Source organism: Macrotis lagotis, chromosome X (genome assembly GCF_037893015.1).
Source record: "Macrotis lagotis isolate mMagLag1 chromosome X, bilby.v1.9.chrom.fasta, whole genome shotgun sequence".
In the NCBI taxonomy this organism is placed as follows: Eukaryota; Metazoa; Chordata; class Mammalia; order Peramelemorphia; family Peramelidae; genus Macrotis; species Macrotis lagotis.
The window spans coordinates 626590830-626607318 of record NC_133666.1 but is presented as its reverse complement, the minus strand read 5'-3'; the positions used below and the strand labels follow the sequence as shown (position 1 = coordinate 626607318).

The window sequence follows — 16489 nt, the reverse complement described above, 5'->3', positions numbered from 1 at the left end:
GGGGGGTGGAATGGAGGGGGGGAGAGAGGCGCTTCCCAGGTGCGTGTATTTGAAGGGCACCTTCTCCTCTCGCCCCCCACCCCACTAAAGGACTCCTGGAAGTTTGGAAAATACTTCCCGGTTTGTCCAAGGCCAGGTGGGCAGTGGCCGGGACTCCCCGCCCCCTGACCAGCCTCCTGTCCCGTGTCCCCATCCTGGCTGTTATGGAAATAGCCCGCCCAGCACCCACCTACCCTAGGCGGTCAGCGGTGCGCACCCGACTCCGCCCTCCGTGCCCAGTTTTAAGCGCTTGAGCGTGAGTGACCCCCATCCCGGCGCCCAACTGCTCCCCGGCCCTTTGGCTCCCCCGCCCCGCCTCCCTCCTCTGCCCCTCCCCCGCCGCCCCCCAGCGCAGACCCCTCTCCCGACCCGCCCTCGGGCGGCTGGAGCAGGAGCCCCGCTGCCAGGCTGCTGGGTCCATTCTTCCGTCTCAGTCTCTGCGTCGCCGCTGCCGCCGGGGCCGGGGCCGGGCCGGGGCCGGGCCAGGAGGGACCGGGCCAGCTGCAGGTGTCGGAGCCATGGAGCGGCCCCCGGGGAAGGAGTTGTCCCTGGTAACCAGGACGGGGGAGGGGACAGGGCGAGATTTGTAGGGTCGGGGCGGGACCGAAGACCCCGGGCCCTGGGTTTCCTCGCCAAGCCGCCTCCAGACCCACATCTGGCTTCGGATCTCCGCAGGCGCCGCTTCAGGAGTGGGGCGAAGAGGAGGTGGACGGAGCCGTGTACAATGTCACCCTGCGGAGGCAGCTCAGCCGGCGGCCGGGCCCGGGTCGCGGCCGAGGGAGGGGGCGGGGCCAGGTGAGCAGCGGGGGCTGGGGGAGCAGCGAGTGGGGCCAGGTGAGAAACTGGGCAGGGGCTAGAGAGGCGGGGCCAGGAGGGTGCCCCGGGGGTTGTGGCCTGGTGGGAGGAGTGGGTGGCAGCGGAGTTGGGGCCGGGGACCGCGAGCTAGGAATTAGGACCCGGGGGGGGGGCAGCGTCAGAGCCTAGAGGATTTGGGGGTGCTCCCTGAACCTGATGCTCACTTCCTTCAAGGTTACAGATTCTGGGCGATCGGAAGATTTTGTACACTACCGCACCTGCAAAGTTCGGGCGCTTCGCGCCGCACCTCTAGAAAGGTTGGTATTGGAGCTGGTGCGAGGAGATCATGAACAGGACCCAGCCTTCGTGCCCGCCTTCCTGGCCACGCACCGTGCTTTCGTCCCCACCGACTATGTACTGGGTCTCCTGTTGCGGCTGCGGCAGGTCCCAAGACTCCAAGGGTTAGTAAGGTCCCCTTTCACCCCTCATCCTCTCCATATCTCCCTGCACATACATCAGATTCGCCTCTCCCCTTTGAGTCTTCCAGCGTATCCTTCCTCCCACTCTTGTCTTCTTGTTCCATAGTAGATGCTCCTTCCCAGGTCAACCTCCCCCCCACCCCAGCTAACTTCCCCACTTTCCCAGTGATCATAATCAAACCCTTAGGACCAGCTCCAGTCACCACCCAGTATGGGTTTTTCCTGTTGGTCTCCCATCTTGATGTTTTCTTATTCTCATGTTAATGAAACCTCCCTTCCTCCAACCTCCACTCTATTTCCCTCCTTTCCCTCTTCATTCACTTTGGGTGTTTTCTAGGGAAGGACAAGAGGAGCAAGGTCAAAATCACTCGGATCTGAGTCAGGAGCAGGAATCCAGGTTGGTACCCATTTTTCCACTATCACCATGAACCATTGGATGGGTCTCCAAGGATACAGGGCCCCTTTCTGGCTCAAGGATTGGGGTGTAAAAGGTAAGAGGTCAATGAGTTAGGTTTGAAAAGTCAGGAGTTGGTTCTGAGAAATTAGTGGTTTGATTTTTAAGGGTCTGTATCTAGATGATAGGAAGGGCCTCAGAGATCAGAGTTCATTGCCTGACTCTGGCTACAGGGCATTGATATCTGTGCTGGGCTCCTGGCTGCTGAATCACCCCCAAGACTTCAAGGATCCCCCTGCCCACCCCAACCTGATCCAGGTTTGTACTTTTCTGAGTTGGGCAGCACCAGGGGGTCCAGAGAGTCAAGAAGCTGAGAGGTTGCTGAAGCACTTCCAAGAGGAGGAGGAAGAGGAGGTGGCCAAGAAACTCCATGAGGAGGAAGACAAAGCCAAGGAGATCCCAGAAGAGTCAGCGCCATTTCACCATGGTACCTTCCCTCCTACTATCACAACTAGCCCCTTTGCTTGTTGCCATTGTAGGAGATAGGAACGGGGACAGTGACACCTAACTACAAAAACCAGGATCCTCTTCCATCCTCAGATCTGCATGGTGCAGATTTCTTTTTTTTAGGAGTGTCTCTAGGAAGACTGAGAGGCAGTCTGTGGGTAGCAGAAAGAAGACAATGGTTTCATAATACAGATAATCTGAACTTTCAATCCTAACTTTGTTTTGTTTTTGTTTTTTTGCAAGGCAGTGGGGGTAAATGACTTGCCCAAGGTCACACAGCTAGTAAATATCAAATGTCTGAGGTCAGATTTGAACTCAGATCTTCCTGACTCCAGGGTCAGTACTCTATCCACTGAGTCACCTATTTGTCCCTAATCTCAACTCTTAATACATATTAGCTATGTGACTTTAGATAAATCATCTTTACCTCTGATGAGTCTCAATTTTCTCATCTGTAAAATGAAGACAATACCTTGTACCTCTTACCTCTCAGGGTTGTGGTGAGGCAAAGGCTTTGCTAATCATAAAGTACTTCAGGAATATTACATTACTATTATTTTAAATATAAAGGCCCCCCCCATAGGATTCAGGGATTAGAGATAGAAGGGACCTTGGAGAGCATGTAATTCAATGCCCCAATTTTGCAGATCTGATTCAATTCAACAGATATATATTACATGTCTATTAGATGAAGAAAATGTAGCCCCAGATGAAATAACTTGTCCAAGGACTCCCATCTTTTTGTAGTTCAGCCATTTTCAACTGTCTGTGAATCTTTGTGAATCTCATTTGGGGTTTTCTTGGCAAAGGTACTGGAGTGGTTTGCTGTTTCCTTCTCCAGATCATTTTGCAGATGAGGACACTGAGACCAAGCAGGGTGGAGTGACTTGCTCACAGCTAGGAAGTATCTGAGGAGGAATTTGAACTCAGATCCTCTTGATCTCCGGCTGGCACTCTATCTGCCTAACTGCTCCATCTCCCAACTAGAATATAGTAGAGTCGGGATATGAGCCCCTCTGATTCCATAACCAGTGGTCTCCTTGTCCACAACACCAAGCCTCCTCTTTCCACTATTAGGTTGTATTTTGGGACACTGCCCCAATCCCCTTTCCTCTTTCCCACGTCCCTCTTTCGCATTTGTACCTGCCTCATGGTAGGGGCTCACACCCATGTCAGAGACTGAACTTCCTTGGAGGCTGGGGGAAGGGTCATTCTCTCCTCATTCTTAACTCCCCTTGCCCAGAATCTCCAGACCCAGAAATCCCCCTGGAGGAGGAAGAACATCATGTAAAGGAGGGCCCAGAACTGCTGGATTTCAGTGTGGATGAGGTAGCTGAGCAGCTGACACTGATGGATATGGTGAGGGTAGCCTCCAACTCCTTCTTTAACTCTGCAGCTTGGAATAAGGAGAGGGTCTGTCATGTGCCTTAAATTGAAGGAAAGAAAATTTCAAAAGGGTTAGAATCTCATGTACTAAAAATTGAGAAAATTAGTCTACTGGTAGTGAGAAGTTCTTAGGGTTAAAATTCTGAAGACCCAAAGATAAATCAGTAGACTAATGAAAAAGAAAAGAGAATATTTTTAGAAATTGGTGTGAAATTATTTAACCATTTGAAATATTTAAAAGGTTTTAGAAAAGGTAGGAATATGACTAATCAACAGAAAGTGAATATAAAAGTCATTTAAGAATATTATTGGACATGATTTTACATGTGTAACCTCTATTAGATTACTTGTAGTCATAGGAAGGGAGGAAGGAAGGGAGGGTGGTAGAAAAATGTGGAACTCAAAGGCTTACAAAAAGATGAATGCTGAAAACTATCTTTACATGTAATTGAAAAAATAAAATAACATTAAAAAAAGAATAATGTGGGAGCATAAAAATTCAGAATGAGCAGAGGCTGGTGAGGAAGGTTAAATATATTTGGATGAATTGAGGGATTGTGATTTTTTGTTTTTTGCTTTTTTTACCTGGGTGGGGGTAAAAGAATAAAAGAAGGGGTAGGACTTCTGCTTAGAAGGGAAGATAGTGTATTCACTTAGAGATGGCAAAACTACTCAACTCTTTATTGTTTTTCATAACAAAAATGATATCCAGACTAGGAGGAATAGAAATGGCTTGTAGGGTGTTTAAATCCAGAACAAGTAGGGTGAAGAGTGTAAAAGAGGGGCAGCTAGGGGGTGCAGTGGATAGAGCACTGGCCCTGGAGTCAGGAGGACCTGAGTTCAAACCCAGCTTCAGACACTTCATGATTGCCTAGCTGCGTGGCCTTGGGCAAGCCACTTAACCCCATTGCCTTGCAAAAAAAAACCTAAAAAAAAGTGTAAAAGATACTCGATTGTCCTATAACAGTTCTAGTCCTTATATCATAATAATTAGCATTTATATAGTACTTTAAGGTTTGCTAAGTTATCTCATTTTATCCCTTCAACAACCCTGGGAGGTAGGTACCATTGTTATCCCCATTTTACAGTTTGGGAAACTGATTAAGAGAGAGGTTAGGTGATTTGCCCAATGTCACATCATTTAGTAAGTGGCTGAGACTGGATTTGAACTCCTGACTCTGGGCCCATACTCTTTCCACTGCACCACTTAGAGGATCTTGGAGGTTCAGTGACTTTACCATACAGCTGAAAAGAAAAAAACAAGATAGGTAAAGTGATTTGCCCAAGGTCCCCTAACGAGTAAGAAGCAGAGGCAAGATTTGAACTCTAGTCATCCCATATCTGGCTGGATTCAGTTCTAGGAATCATTGGGTTTTTTGGTTTTTTGTTTTTTTGCAGACAGTCAGGGGTTAAGTGACTTGCCCAGGGTCATACCACTAATAAGTGTCTGAGGCTGGATTTGAACTCAGGTTCTGACTGTCTCCAAGGCTGGTGTTCCATCTTCTGCACCACCTTGCTGCTCTGGCATCACTATATAAGTATGAGACACTGATAAGTTAGAAAGGGCAAGATGGAAAAGAATCTGAGGACTGTTCCATGTAAGATCAATTGAAGGAATTAGACAGATTTAGCCTGAAGAATAGGAGACTTAGAGAAGGACATGGATATTGTCTTAAGGCCTATAGAAAGCAAAAGGAGTTGTAGCTTTGAGGTTATGATTCAAATTCTAGCTTAGTCACCTCTGCAACCATGGGCAAGTCACCTCTCTGGGTTCCAGTTTCCTTATCTAGAAAATGGTGGAGTGGATTGATGAATTCCCTTCTCTGATCCCTAAAGTATTCAAATCTCTGATCATTGAAGAATTTGTCCTTTAGGAGAGGCATGAGCTATGTTCTACTTGATTCCAGAGAGCAGTATTAGGAGCAATAGGTGGATGTGCAAAGTGGCAGATTTGACTTGCTGTTCTAACCAAGGGTAATGGGCTGCTTCAGGATGTAGGGCCTTCCCTCTCCCTGGAGGTCTTCAAGCCAAAAGGCTAGATGGCTACTTGACCAGTATAGTATAGTATAGAGGGATTCAGGTATGAGTTGGACTAGATGATGTCTCCCCCCACCCCGAGGTATTTTCTGACTCTTGAGATCTCCTGATTCTTTGACCTGCTCCCTTGACCCCTTTCCCCAACCCTATGGATCAGAATGATGACACCCACTGGACACTTCTCCCTTATCTCCCTTACCCAGACGGCAGGGAACATCTGTCCCCAACCCTCTGATCCCAATGGTTGGAGTAAGGATACTTCCTGACCCTTTCCTTCCTAACCTATATCAGATATATAGGTTAAGGACGTTTGCCTTCTTCATCCCTGGCTTGGACCTACTGAGGCCCCCCAGGGGAGACTGAAGATGGGGAGTGCAAAAGAGACCAATGATGCCAAAGGTCCTTATGTTCAGTTGTATTTCTACCTCAACTGCAGGAGCTTTTTTCTCAAGTATGTCTTTGGGAGTGCCTGGGTTCTGTGTGGTCTCATCGGGATAAAGCCGGAGGCCATGGGACTGCCCCCTCTGTCCGAGCCACCGTGACCCAATTCAATGCAGTAACTAGTTGTGTCCTGAGCTCGGTGCTGGTGGGACCAGGACTGCCCCCACCCCTTCGGGCCCAACGCCTAGAGAAGTGGATCTTCATTGCTCAGGTGTGGGGTTATATGTAACTGGAAAGCTTCCACAGGGACCATGGGTGGGAGAGTTTCAACATAGATGAACGGGATTTAACATGGCCTACCTTTTCTTACCTAGCGTTGTAGGGAGTTGAGGAACTTCTCGTCTCTCCGGGCCATCCTATCTGCACTTCAGTCCAACCCCATATACAGACTCAAGAGGAGCTGGGCTGCTGTGAGCCGGTGAGGGCTTCTGGAATGAGAGGGGAGCACTAGCTGTGAGTGAGCTAGTGGGAGACAAGTAGGAGGGAGCAACCTCAGGCACCGCATGAATTCTCTTTTTCCTAACTTGATCCAAGACTAGAGACCGAGAAACAAGATGGAGATAGATAGGACTGGCCAAGTCATTGGAGAACTTAGCGGTTCTTCATGGCCTCTGAAGATAGAGCTAGGCACACTGAGTTGGAAGTTGCCAGCAGGCAGATTTAGGATTTGAGAAGTTTCTTGACAATCCTAGTCAAGCAAAAGAGCAATGAGTTACTCAAGAAGAAAGGGACCTCCTACATGTTGTAAAGGGAATTCTGAAACAAATATTGGTCAATGAAGATGACTTTTGACATCCCTCTTGAGATGTTATGGGAGGAGGGGGGAAAAGAGAGAGAGAGAGAGAGAGAGAGAGAGAGGGAGACTGACCAACAGAACCCTAAAAGAGGTGCTCTCTCCCTCTTGACCTTCTCCCTTCCTCCCCCTCCCCTCTGTCTTTCCTTCCCAGGGAGCCACTGTCCATATACCGGAAACTCTCCAATATTTTCTCTGATGAGAACAATCACCTTAACAGCCGAGAGATTCTCTCCCAGGTACAAAAAGTCCTTGAACATTGGGGTCCCTGAAGTGGGAGTATCCAAATTGAATGGGGAAGGGAAACATCTGGAAGACGATACATACCCAGGGTCTTACCAGAGCTATCACCTTATTCCAGGCTTAGCTTTTTCAGATTAGCATATAGTAGCTGCTTAATAAATGTATGTTAACTTGAGTCTGGAGGCATATAACACCAAACACAGGCCTAGCAGGGCATTTAACCAGTAGTCTTCAGTTTGAAACAACCTAGCTAGAAGAAGAGGAGGATCTGGGACTTTCCTAGAAGGAAAGTAAAGCCAAGCGGAAAAGTTACTATTTCCCCAGTATCCTGCACTGAAACTCAGTCTTAATACCTTAGCATCCCTTAGTTGACAAGCCCTCATTCCTCGTGTTTCTTTCATCTCATTTGACCCTTTGAAAGGGGACACTTAAAAAGTTTTCATCTGCTCCTAAACTGTTTTTGGTTTCTCCACTAAGGGGATCTCTTCCTTCAGTGCCTGAAATTCTTGTCTTTGTGGCTAAACCTTGATTCCACAAAACACAGATTTGCTTCCTTTGGGGTGGGGGTTCTGGTCTGGTGATCAGAAACAGGGACTCTTATCCTTTGAGTTCTTTCTTTACCATTTCTACTCCAGGAAGAAGTCCCTTTGACTTCTCCTGAAGAGGAGACAGCGCCAGGAGTCCCTCCCTTGGTAAAAAAAAACAAAACAAACCCCCCCCCAAAAAAACTATTAAACCTGAGGAAGGGGCTACAAAGAATTGGTTCTGGGGGGAGGGGTGGATATAGAACTGGGAGACATGATGGAACCAGTGGGACCAGGGTTGTGGGACAATCATATTCAGGGGAACTGATCAAATTTCTAATCTATTCCAGCAAGTGCCCCCAGGTCCAATCCCTTATCTGGGCACCTTCCTCACTGACCTGGTCATGTTGGACACAGCCTTGCCTGACCTACTGGAGGTGAAAGTTTAACCTCAATCTCCCCTGTCCTTTCATTGTCATCCTTGCTCCTGAAACCTTTCTAGAAGCCTAGGACATTCCCTCCCTGCCCCACTGCATTGGATCTGGAGTAAGACCCTGGTGTGAATCCAAAACCAACTTTGTTTTTAATTGTATCTTTAGGTAATTCCATCCCCCTTGTTGAGCCTCAGGTTCTTCCTCTATAAATTTTAGCCTTTCTAGCTTTAAGTCCTATAATCCTGTTATCTTTTGTCATCTTGGGAACTCTGAGCTCAGTTTTGGGCTCAGGATTGCTTCCCCTCCACTACCCCTAGGGAGAGCTTATCAACTTTGAGAAGCGTCGGAAGGTAAAGGGGCCTGGGCAGAAGGGGAAAGGGGATGTGCTGGGGCATGAAGGGGGAAAATGGGGCATAGGTAGGAGGGGGGATGAATAGGAGATGGGGGATGAGAGGGAGGGAGGCTCCAGCAGAAAGAACCCTGCCTCCCTTTTCCAAGGAGTGGGAGATCCTGTCCCGGATCCAGCACCTTCAGCGTCGATGTGTGAGCTATAGCCTGCCATCAAGGCCACCTGTCCTTGCTGCCTTCCATGCCCAGCGCCCCCTCAGTGAGGAGCAGAGGTGACATGTCACATCCCCTGCTTCCACCTTCTCTACTCAGTGATGCACAACCTGCCTCTGCCATCTCTAACCTGCCTCCAGAATAAACTCCTAGACAATCTTTGAATTCAGTCCAAACTCTTGCTCCTAGCTCCAATCTACCTATATTCAACAGTAGCTCCCACTATTCATCTCCTATTACTTAAACCAGGCTTCTTCATCCCCCCATTCTTGCTGGGTTCCTTCTGGTCTCCATGCCTTTGCTCAAGTTGAGGTTTAGATTCCTTCTCTCCTTATCCCCTTCTGGGGATGTGGGAATCCCCTAGATCTCCTTGTAGAAGTCTTCTTGGATCTCTCTAGCTAGGTGTTTTCTGCCCTCTCACATTTCGAAGAACATGTTGCCTGCCTGGTCCTCTCTAGTGCACTTAACCTCTTATAAGATCATAAGGTTCTTTAGAATGATCTCTGTCTTCTATCTGTCCCTCAGTGTCTTGTACAGAAGAAGTCACTCTTCCTAAATGGTCTTTGTTTTTGTTGACCAGATTCAGGATTTTGTTGGTATAGGGTACTTCCAGAGAGGAAAGCCCCTCTATCAATGCAGATCAGCATTTACGCTGCAGTTTATAAATCTCAAGAGTTGTCTGAAAGCAAGGAGATGTAAAATAAATTGCCCAGGGTTAACAGAGCTAGTGTGTTTCTGTGACTAAGTTTCTGGGCTGTTTCTCTACCCCTTATCCCCACACTGCCTGTCTTCCTAAGCACAATTTGGTTAAGCAAGCATTGATTAAATGTCTTCTGTGTGCAAAACCCTGTACTAGGCTCTAGGTAGGCTTAGATAAGACATGCTTCCTTCTCTCATGGACTCCTTGATGTCAAGATTCTTTTTGAGAATGAAAGACAAACAACTCTCATTGAGCTCACAGTCTTGTATAGGGATATGATAGAAATACAGATCACAAATATGATTTACATAAGAGAGATTCAGGCACCATACTGTGTAAGGTATAAAGAAGGAATTGATTGAAGAAGGACTTCCTGGAAGAAGTGGCATTTGAGCTTAGCTTTAATGGATGAACAGGAATTCAACAGGAAAAAGGTAAGGGATGAATATTGTAAGCAAGGGACATGGTGTGGTGCAGGGATTAGAGATTTCCTTACTAAGGTTGGAGTGTAGGGATGACTCCTTAAATCATTGACTTAGTATACTGACAGCAAAGAAAACTGAAGGGTTGGGGCAGAGGTAAAGCATGATAATTGGATGCTTGTTAAATTAATTAATTGACTCATGTTTCTCAGTCTCATTCCTCTGACACATTCTTTATCACCCGGCCCTATCCCTCTGGCCCCCATTTTCATTTTTCAGATTCCAACCCAGTCTCTGATTTCCACCCCCAGTTACCGCCTATCCCGGGTTATTGAACCCCCAGCTGCTTCCTGTCCCAGTTCCCCCAGGATCCGGCGACGGATAAGTCTTACCAAGAGACTTAGTGCGTGAGTCAATTTTAATCTTAGGGTAGAAGAATGATGACATTATGGGGGAAGGGGAGGGACTAAGAGAACATGGGATCCCCTTGAAGCCATATCTGACACCTCTTTCCCAATTCTTAGGAAGCTATCTAGGGAAAAGAGCTCTTCTCCCAGCCACCCACCTGGGGACCCCCCCTCTCCCAGCCCCAGGTAAGACACAATGGAGAAGGATAAGGGTTGGAGGACAAGTTTAGGATCTGGATTAAGTGAACAATGCCATCTTTGGTTTCCTTGTCTCCCACAGTCTTTCTTCAGGTTCCTATCCACCCAGCCCTGGAGATGGGGACCCCCTGACCCTCAGCCCTCCTCCATCCCCAGGGGCAACTAATCTGAGTTACAAGGTGCATGAGCTCAATTGTGTACGATAGTGTGTGTCTGTGTTCTGGAAGAGGATCATGGCGTCAGGGAAGTGCTACCACGCATTCAAGTAGGGCTGTGTAAAACCGCCAGCCTCATTCTTTACTCCAAAGCCATCTGGGCCCAGGAGCCAGATGTGGATCAGGACGGCTGGAGATGGCCCTGGATGCAGTGGGACACCTTGACCCTTATTCGTGTCCGTATGAAGAGGCAGCCAGAGTACAAGGAAAACTGTACTTAGACTGCAAGTCAGGAGACCTGGTTCTAGTCTTGACTCTACACTGAGCAAATCATTTCTCTTCTCTGGCTTTCAGATTTCTCTTGTGTAAAATGGGGGAGTTTCATCCTGATGTGGGTGGGAGGTGCGAAGGGGCTCAAATGAAAGAACTGGAAATCATTCCCCCCATATATGATGGGGATGACTTATACATGGGGATGGGGGGTGGGGGGGGAGAGGTCTTGGATATATTGATGTGACTGTAGCTAAGAGGTGTGTTAGACACTGTTGGTCACCATAACTTCTTCCCCTGCCCAGAGCATCCTAGAGCTGCCTCTGGGAACCGAGGCTCCCGAGCTACAGCAGACCCCACCCTCCCCTGGGAGCAGTGCCCGAACTTCCTATCCAGGGCAGCAGACTCCGGATGCCTGTGTCATCAGAGTCAGCATTGACCATGACCCTGGGAACCTTTATCGGAGCATTTTGGTGAGGAGGAAGAGCAGGGGCTGTAGTACTACAGTAAAGGGAGAACAGAAGTGGGAGGGAAGGTTGTCTCCACACTTAGGACTTTCTCAGCCCAGGGGCAGCCTCCCATCACTCTCACTGATCCCTCCCTCCACTCACTGGCACCCTGGCACCTCCCCCACTAAAGTTTCTTTCTCATGAATTCTTTCTTCACCCTATCCCCCCCAGCTCACTAGCCAGGACAAGGTCCCAGGTGTGGTTCTTCGAGCCCTTCAGAAACTGCACCTGGAGCAGCCACAGCCCCGTGACTATCAGCTGTTCCAGGTCCTGCCTGGGGACCGGGGTGAGTGAGTATGAAAGCCCCAGGGACTGTGGTGACCCCAGGCCATAGGGTGGTGGCTGAGGATCCAAGGGAGGAGGACACAAGGACTCCAGCTCTCCCTTGGCAGAACCCCAAACAGCTTTCCCTTTTTCGCTAACCCTCTTAGGAGGCTATCCCAGTCTTGCCCTTCCCTTCTCTGGAACCTCAAGATTGAGAAAATGAAGGGCAAACAATTCTGGCAAAAAAGCTGCTTCTGACTGGGTGGGGTTAAGAAGGGAAGGGAGTTAGTCGCCAATCACTAATGCTTTTTGTGCAGAGGTGGGCATGGTGCCCCAGACCTGGGGTCTGAGGACCCACCTGGCTTCGAAGGATGGTTCTGCTACTGACATTTATGACCTTGCTCCCCCTCCCCATCCTGCCTCAGTTCTCTCCTCTGTCCAATGAGAGGTCACAGGTCCCTTCAGCTCTAAATCTCTATGATCCTCTGACCCCACTTCCCTATTACGTAAGAAAAAAAAATAGTAAATGCACAGAGGAAGGAAAGGCAGACAGGGGAAATGTGCCAAGTAGCTGCAATCTGATTCCATGTGGGCCTTCCACCCGCAGAGCTCCTGATCCCAGACAACGCCAACGTGTTCTACGCCATGAGCCCAGCTAGCCCCGGGGATTTCGTGCTGAGGAAAAAGGAGGGGGCGCAGTCCCCACCCAGATGACTGGCTCTCCTGGCTGGAAGGGGCCCCAGGCTTGGACCTCTCTGAGGCTGAGGGAGAGCTGGCGGGCTGGGCCAAGGCACTGACACCAACATGATCCCTGGTGCCCCCATACTTTGGTCTCCATGTCCTCTCTGGAAAGCTACCGGACAAGAAAAGGGGAAGGGGGATGGTGATGCATGTAGGACCTTGGTGGGGCCACCAGGTGGCAGGCTGTCTAGTGTTGGGGAGCTTGGGCCAGACCTCACTTTTTGGGTGGGAAAGACAGGGTCATATCTCTGAATGTCCAGGACCCACCTTTTTTTCTGCCTTTATTCTCTTTAGGGCCCCACCAGAGCTACAGTTAGCCTCTAATCCCAGGACCCTGCAGAAAAAGACAAGATTGGGGTTCGTTAAGAAAATCAGCCAGGGGACATGTGACCAGAAGTCAAAGGCTGCCACCTTCCCCCTGTCCTCCCACCCCCCCAACCTAGTCCAGGGATTAGGCTGCCAGAGACAACTGACAATTGGGTTACCAATAGCCCAGTGCATACCTGAGCAAGAATGTGATATTTCTAAAAAATGATCAGCCTTGTTTAGGAGCCCTCCATTGAGGAGAAATCCTCTACTCTATACCCTCCCCCCCCCCCTTAACTATCCCCTCAAAGTCACTACTTTTTATTCTTGATCTAATCTGGGGCATATTCCTTATAAAGCTTAAATCTAACTTTTCTGTAACTCTTACTTTTTTGCCTGTAAGTCTTCTCCATGTGCCAGCCCTTTGATCTAAATGAAGTGTTTGCAGTGATCATGTGCCCTCTAAGTTTTCTCTCTAGGATAGGACCGCCCTTCAGTCATGTGCAAAGGATGTCACCTATCTCTAGTCCTTGTCCTGTTCCCCCTTGGTCATCTTCCCAGGATGCCCTTGACTTTGTCAATTCCTTCCTAGAATTGAGAAAGCCAAATAATATAGTAGCAGTGCCCCAGGCTCTCAGATCCTTACTCTTCCATTCCCTACCTTAGGCAAATTACTTCACTTCCCTAATTTATGAATTGGAGGTACAGTAGATGATTTTTCAGGCAGCTTCCAGCTCAAAATCTACAATCCTATAGGTCACCCAGAACTGAAAGCAAAACTCCACATGGGGCTGCCAAGAACCTTTGATTAGAGTGTTCCGTACCTTGGATTCACACAAGTTCTAAGTCTGGTAACAATAGTGCTCTTTCCAGCTCAACATACCATACTCCACCCCATCCACTAAACCGAACAGGCCAAAACCAGCTTGATCCATATTTTCGACTTTTTTTTCCCCCTGGAGCCTGGCTCTCCTTATCTTGACCAGGCTATATGTACAGTAACCACACAAATGGCCAGATTCCTCTGCTGATTGGTCAAGAAGGTTTGACCTTTATTTCTGACCTGGGCAGACCTCAGGCAGCTTGGTGCCACACATACTCTCACAGTAAGCTTACCCTACTGGTGACAGAGGGCAAATACCAGATTGACTTTAGTTCACTGTACTCCCTTGCCCAATCAATCTACTAGCCTTAGGTTCGTGACTCTCAGAACTGTGTTTCCATGCTTAGAGCAGCATCAAAAGATATGGAAAGCTCCTTCCAGGCAAGCAGCTGTTAAATAATGAATGGATAAAGCACTGGCTCGAAGTCAGGGAGACCTGGGTTTAAATCTAGTTTCTGACATTTGACTATTTAACTTCTGTCTACCTCAGTTTCCTCATCTGCAAAATGGGTTTTCTGATGACCTGCCTCTTAGGGTAGGCTGAACTAAGATAACTATAAAATCCTGTGGTGTCCAGGACTGGACCTCACCCTGACTCTGGGCATCTGGGAAAGGTGAAATTCGAATATGATTCAGGGGCACTGATGAGGCAAGAGTGGCCAGGTCTTGGGAGGTGATGATAGTCCTTCATACTGGGGCTGATAGTCCTTCATACTGGGGTCAGTCCTGGTTGGGAAGAATACTATTGGAGTCCATCCCAGGGAGGTGAAAAGTTTAAGATCACATAAGATAAGTACCAGGTGCAGGAATTGGGTGTGTAGAATTGGGTGTGCAGGAACTAACCTGTAGAACAGATTCCCGAGGACAACTGTTTTCAAGCATCTGAGGTCCACTATGGAAGGATTATATTTTACAGCCTGAGGGGGTAGAATTAGGATCCCTGGGAGGCTGAGCCACAGATTTAAGCTAAAAAGCTTCCTAACAAACAGCACTATACCAAAGAGAAATGGATTACTTAAAACAGTGGCTTTCCGCTCATCAGTGGTCTTACAACAAAGGACTGAAGAACTCCAATGGGCCATAGATGTCCAGGAAGGTATTAGATTACATGGCTTCTGATATCCCTTCCAGGTCAGGTTTTTTAGATTCTGGCCAGGTGGGAATTGTTTCAGCTGCTCTTGATGTTTGGCTGTGAAAGTGGAAGAAGGGAAGCCTCAATTGGGCTGTAGATCATAGCAATCCCTGCTTCAGGATGAATGGAATTCATAAACTACTGGACTAGGCTAGGGGAAAGATAGTATCTTCTACTGCAGGGAGGCCCATGATTTCTACATTCTCCCACAGGAGGGTCGAGTTCTTCCATCCAGAGCTGGAATTGAAATATGAGAACTGTAAGATGAATTAAGATCTGTCATCTGGACAGACTCATAGAGTAGTTAGTAACGATGCCATGTCAACTTGTCTCATTGAAGTAACCCAAGAAGCTGTCTTGGGCCCTGTACTGTTTCACATTTTCAATCACTGGCTTAAAGATGCAGCCGGCATATTTTTCCAATTTACAGATGACACAAATCTGGGCATCCACAGGAAGGCAACCATAGTTTCCCATATATCAATTGCTCAATCAATAAAAACCCATTTATGAAGAGGTTGATTGCTGGCAAATTCTAGGGGCTTCTAAATTTTTAAAGCTCACAAGTACATAGCTGTTATCTAATACACACTCACCTGCTTTTGCAGGAAAAAATAGACCCAATTGAGAAAATAGCTGTTCCAGGCTCATGACCATGTATTGATCTGAGTGTGGGGAGAGGACTGCTGGTACCATCTTTCTCTTCCTTCCCACCTAGAAGCTTATAGAAGTGTCTGCTTCAACCACTGCCAGGAATAAATCATTTTGCTTTGTTAGTGTCTTTTGTACTAACTCTTTTTTAGACCAGGAGCTAATAAAACATTTTTTTTTTCACCATCTAGTAACTGGATGGGCAGCTAGGTAACACATTGGATGGAGGGCTGGGCCGGAGTCAGGAAGGTTCATCCTCCTGAATTTAAATCTGGCATTCTATGCTAACTAGCTATGTGACCTTGAGAAGTCACTTCACCCCGTTTGCCTCATTTGTAAAATGAACTGGAAAAGGAAATGGCAAACTACTCCAATATCTTTGCCAAGAAAATTCCATGTTGGGTCATTGCGAGTCAGATAAAACAACTGAACAACAACAACAGTGAATGGACAGAAAATACCTGTCTCTGAAGGAGAGAATTGGCCCCTTCATTCTACATTATCACTAACTTACAGAAGCAGGCTCACTAGACATCAGCATGGAAGATTGCATCAGACAGAGCATAGTGCTCATGGTCCCAAGGATTGGGCTGGACCTGGCAGTCCTCTTTTATAGATGTAAAACCAAAACAAAAATTAACAATTAGGACTTCAAAAATGAATGATTCCAAAGTCATTTCTAATAGATAAATATTCAAAGGATATGGATAATTTTTAAATATTTTTATTTATTTTTCCAACTATGTATAATGATAGTTTTTAACAATTATTTTTCACAAGGTTTTTGAGCTTTACATTTTTCTCCTTCCCTCCCTTCCCACCCCCTCACCTGACAGAAAGAAAGCTAATACAATCCATACATGTATAACCATGCTAAACATAAGGATAGGAATAGTTTTTAAATTTATTTTGAATTTTACAATTTTTCCTTTAATCTTGCTTTCCTCCCCCCACCCCCTCAGAACTGAGTCTGTTAGTTTTTACATTTTTTCATGATATACATTCATCTAAGTTGAATGTGATGAGAGAGAAATCACAGGATATGAATAGTTTAAAAACAATTGCCAATTATTAGCAAGCCCTATAAAAGTATCCTGTGAAGCACTAAGAATATGAGCCATGCAGATTAAAACAATCCAGAGGTTTCACCTCACACCCAGAAAATTGGAAGAAGTGACAAAAGAGGGGATCAGACAATGTTGAAGAATTATGAAATGC

General features: G+C 47.3%; 1 protein-coding gene across 4 annotated transcripts; it reads left to right on the top strand.

Annotated features, from left to right (window-relative positions):
* Positions 1-25: 25 nt before the first annotated feature.
* RGL3 (ral guanine nucleotide dissociation stimulator like 3) lies at positions 26-15909 on the top strand. 4 transcript variants are annotated; one of them, XR_012471912.1, is made up of 20 exons: positions 27-590; positions 715-834; positions 1069-1295; positions 1651-1710; positions 1941-2194; positions 3458-3573; positions 6074-6289; positions 6393-6496; positions 7026-7110; positions 7750-7806; positions 7989-8075; positions 8390-8422; positions 8571-8692; positions 10067-10162; positions 10280-10348; positions 10443-10539; positions 11091-11258; positions 11466-11580; positions 12166-12348; positions 12594-15909. XR_012471912.1 is itself a non-coding variant. In XM_074203461.1 (19 exons), the coding sequence occupies exons 1-19, from the start codon at positions 558-560 to the stop codon at positions 12270-12272; spliced, it is 2166 nt and encodes a 721-aa protein (XP_074059562.1). In that variant the 5' UTR covers positions 27-557; the 3' UTR covers positions 12273-15908. The 4 variants fall into 4 exon arrangements, 2 of the variants coding, with proteins under 2 accessions (XP_074059563.1, XP_074059562.1); XM_074203461.1 differs by having other exon boundaries at positions 12166-15908; XM_074203462.1 differs by lacking the exon at positions 7750-7806 and having other exon boundaries at positions 26-590; positions 12166-15909.
* Positions 15910-16489: the final 580 nt, after the last annotated feature.

Excerpts from the sequence above, each read along its gene's own strand:
- RGL3 (XM_074203461.1), top strand. The coding sequence starts at position 558 with ATGGAGCGGCCCCCGGGGAAGGAGTTGTCCCTG. Across the intron at positions 1,711-1,940 it reads AGTCAGGAGCAGGAATCCAG|GGCATTGATATCTGTGCTGG; the intron begins GTTGGTACCCAT and ends CTCTGGCTACAG. Across the intron at positions 11,581-12,165 it reads GGTCCTGCCTGGGGACCGGG|AGCTCCTGATCCCAGACAAC; the intron begins GTGAGTGAGTAT and ends TTCCACCCGCAG.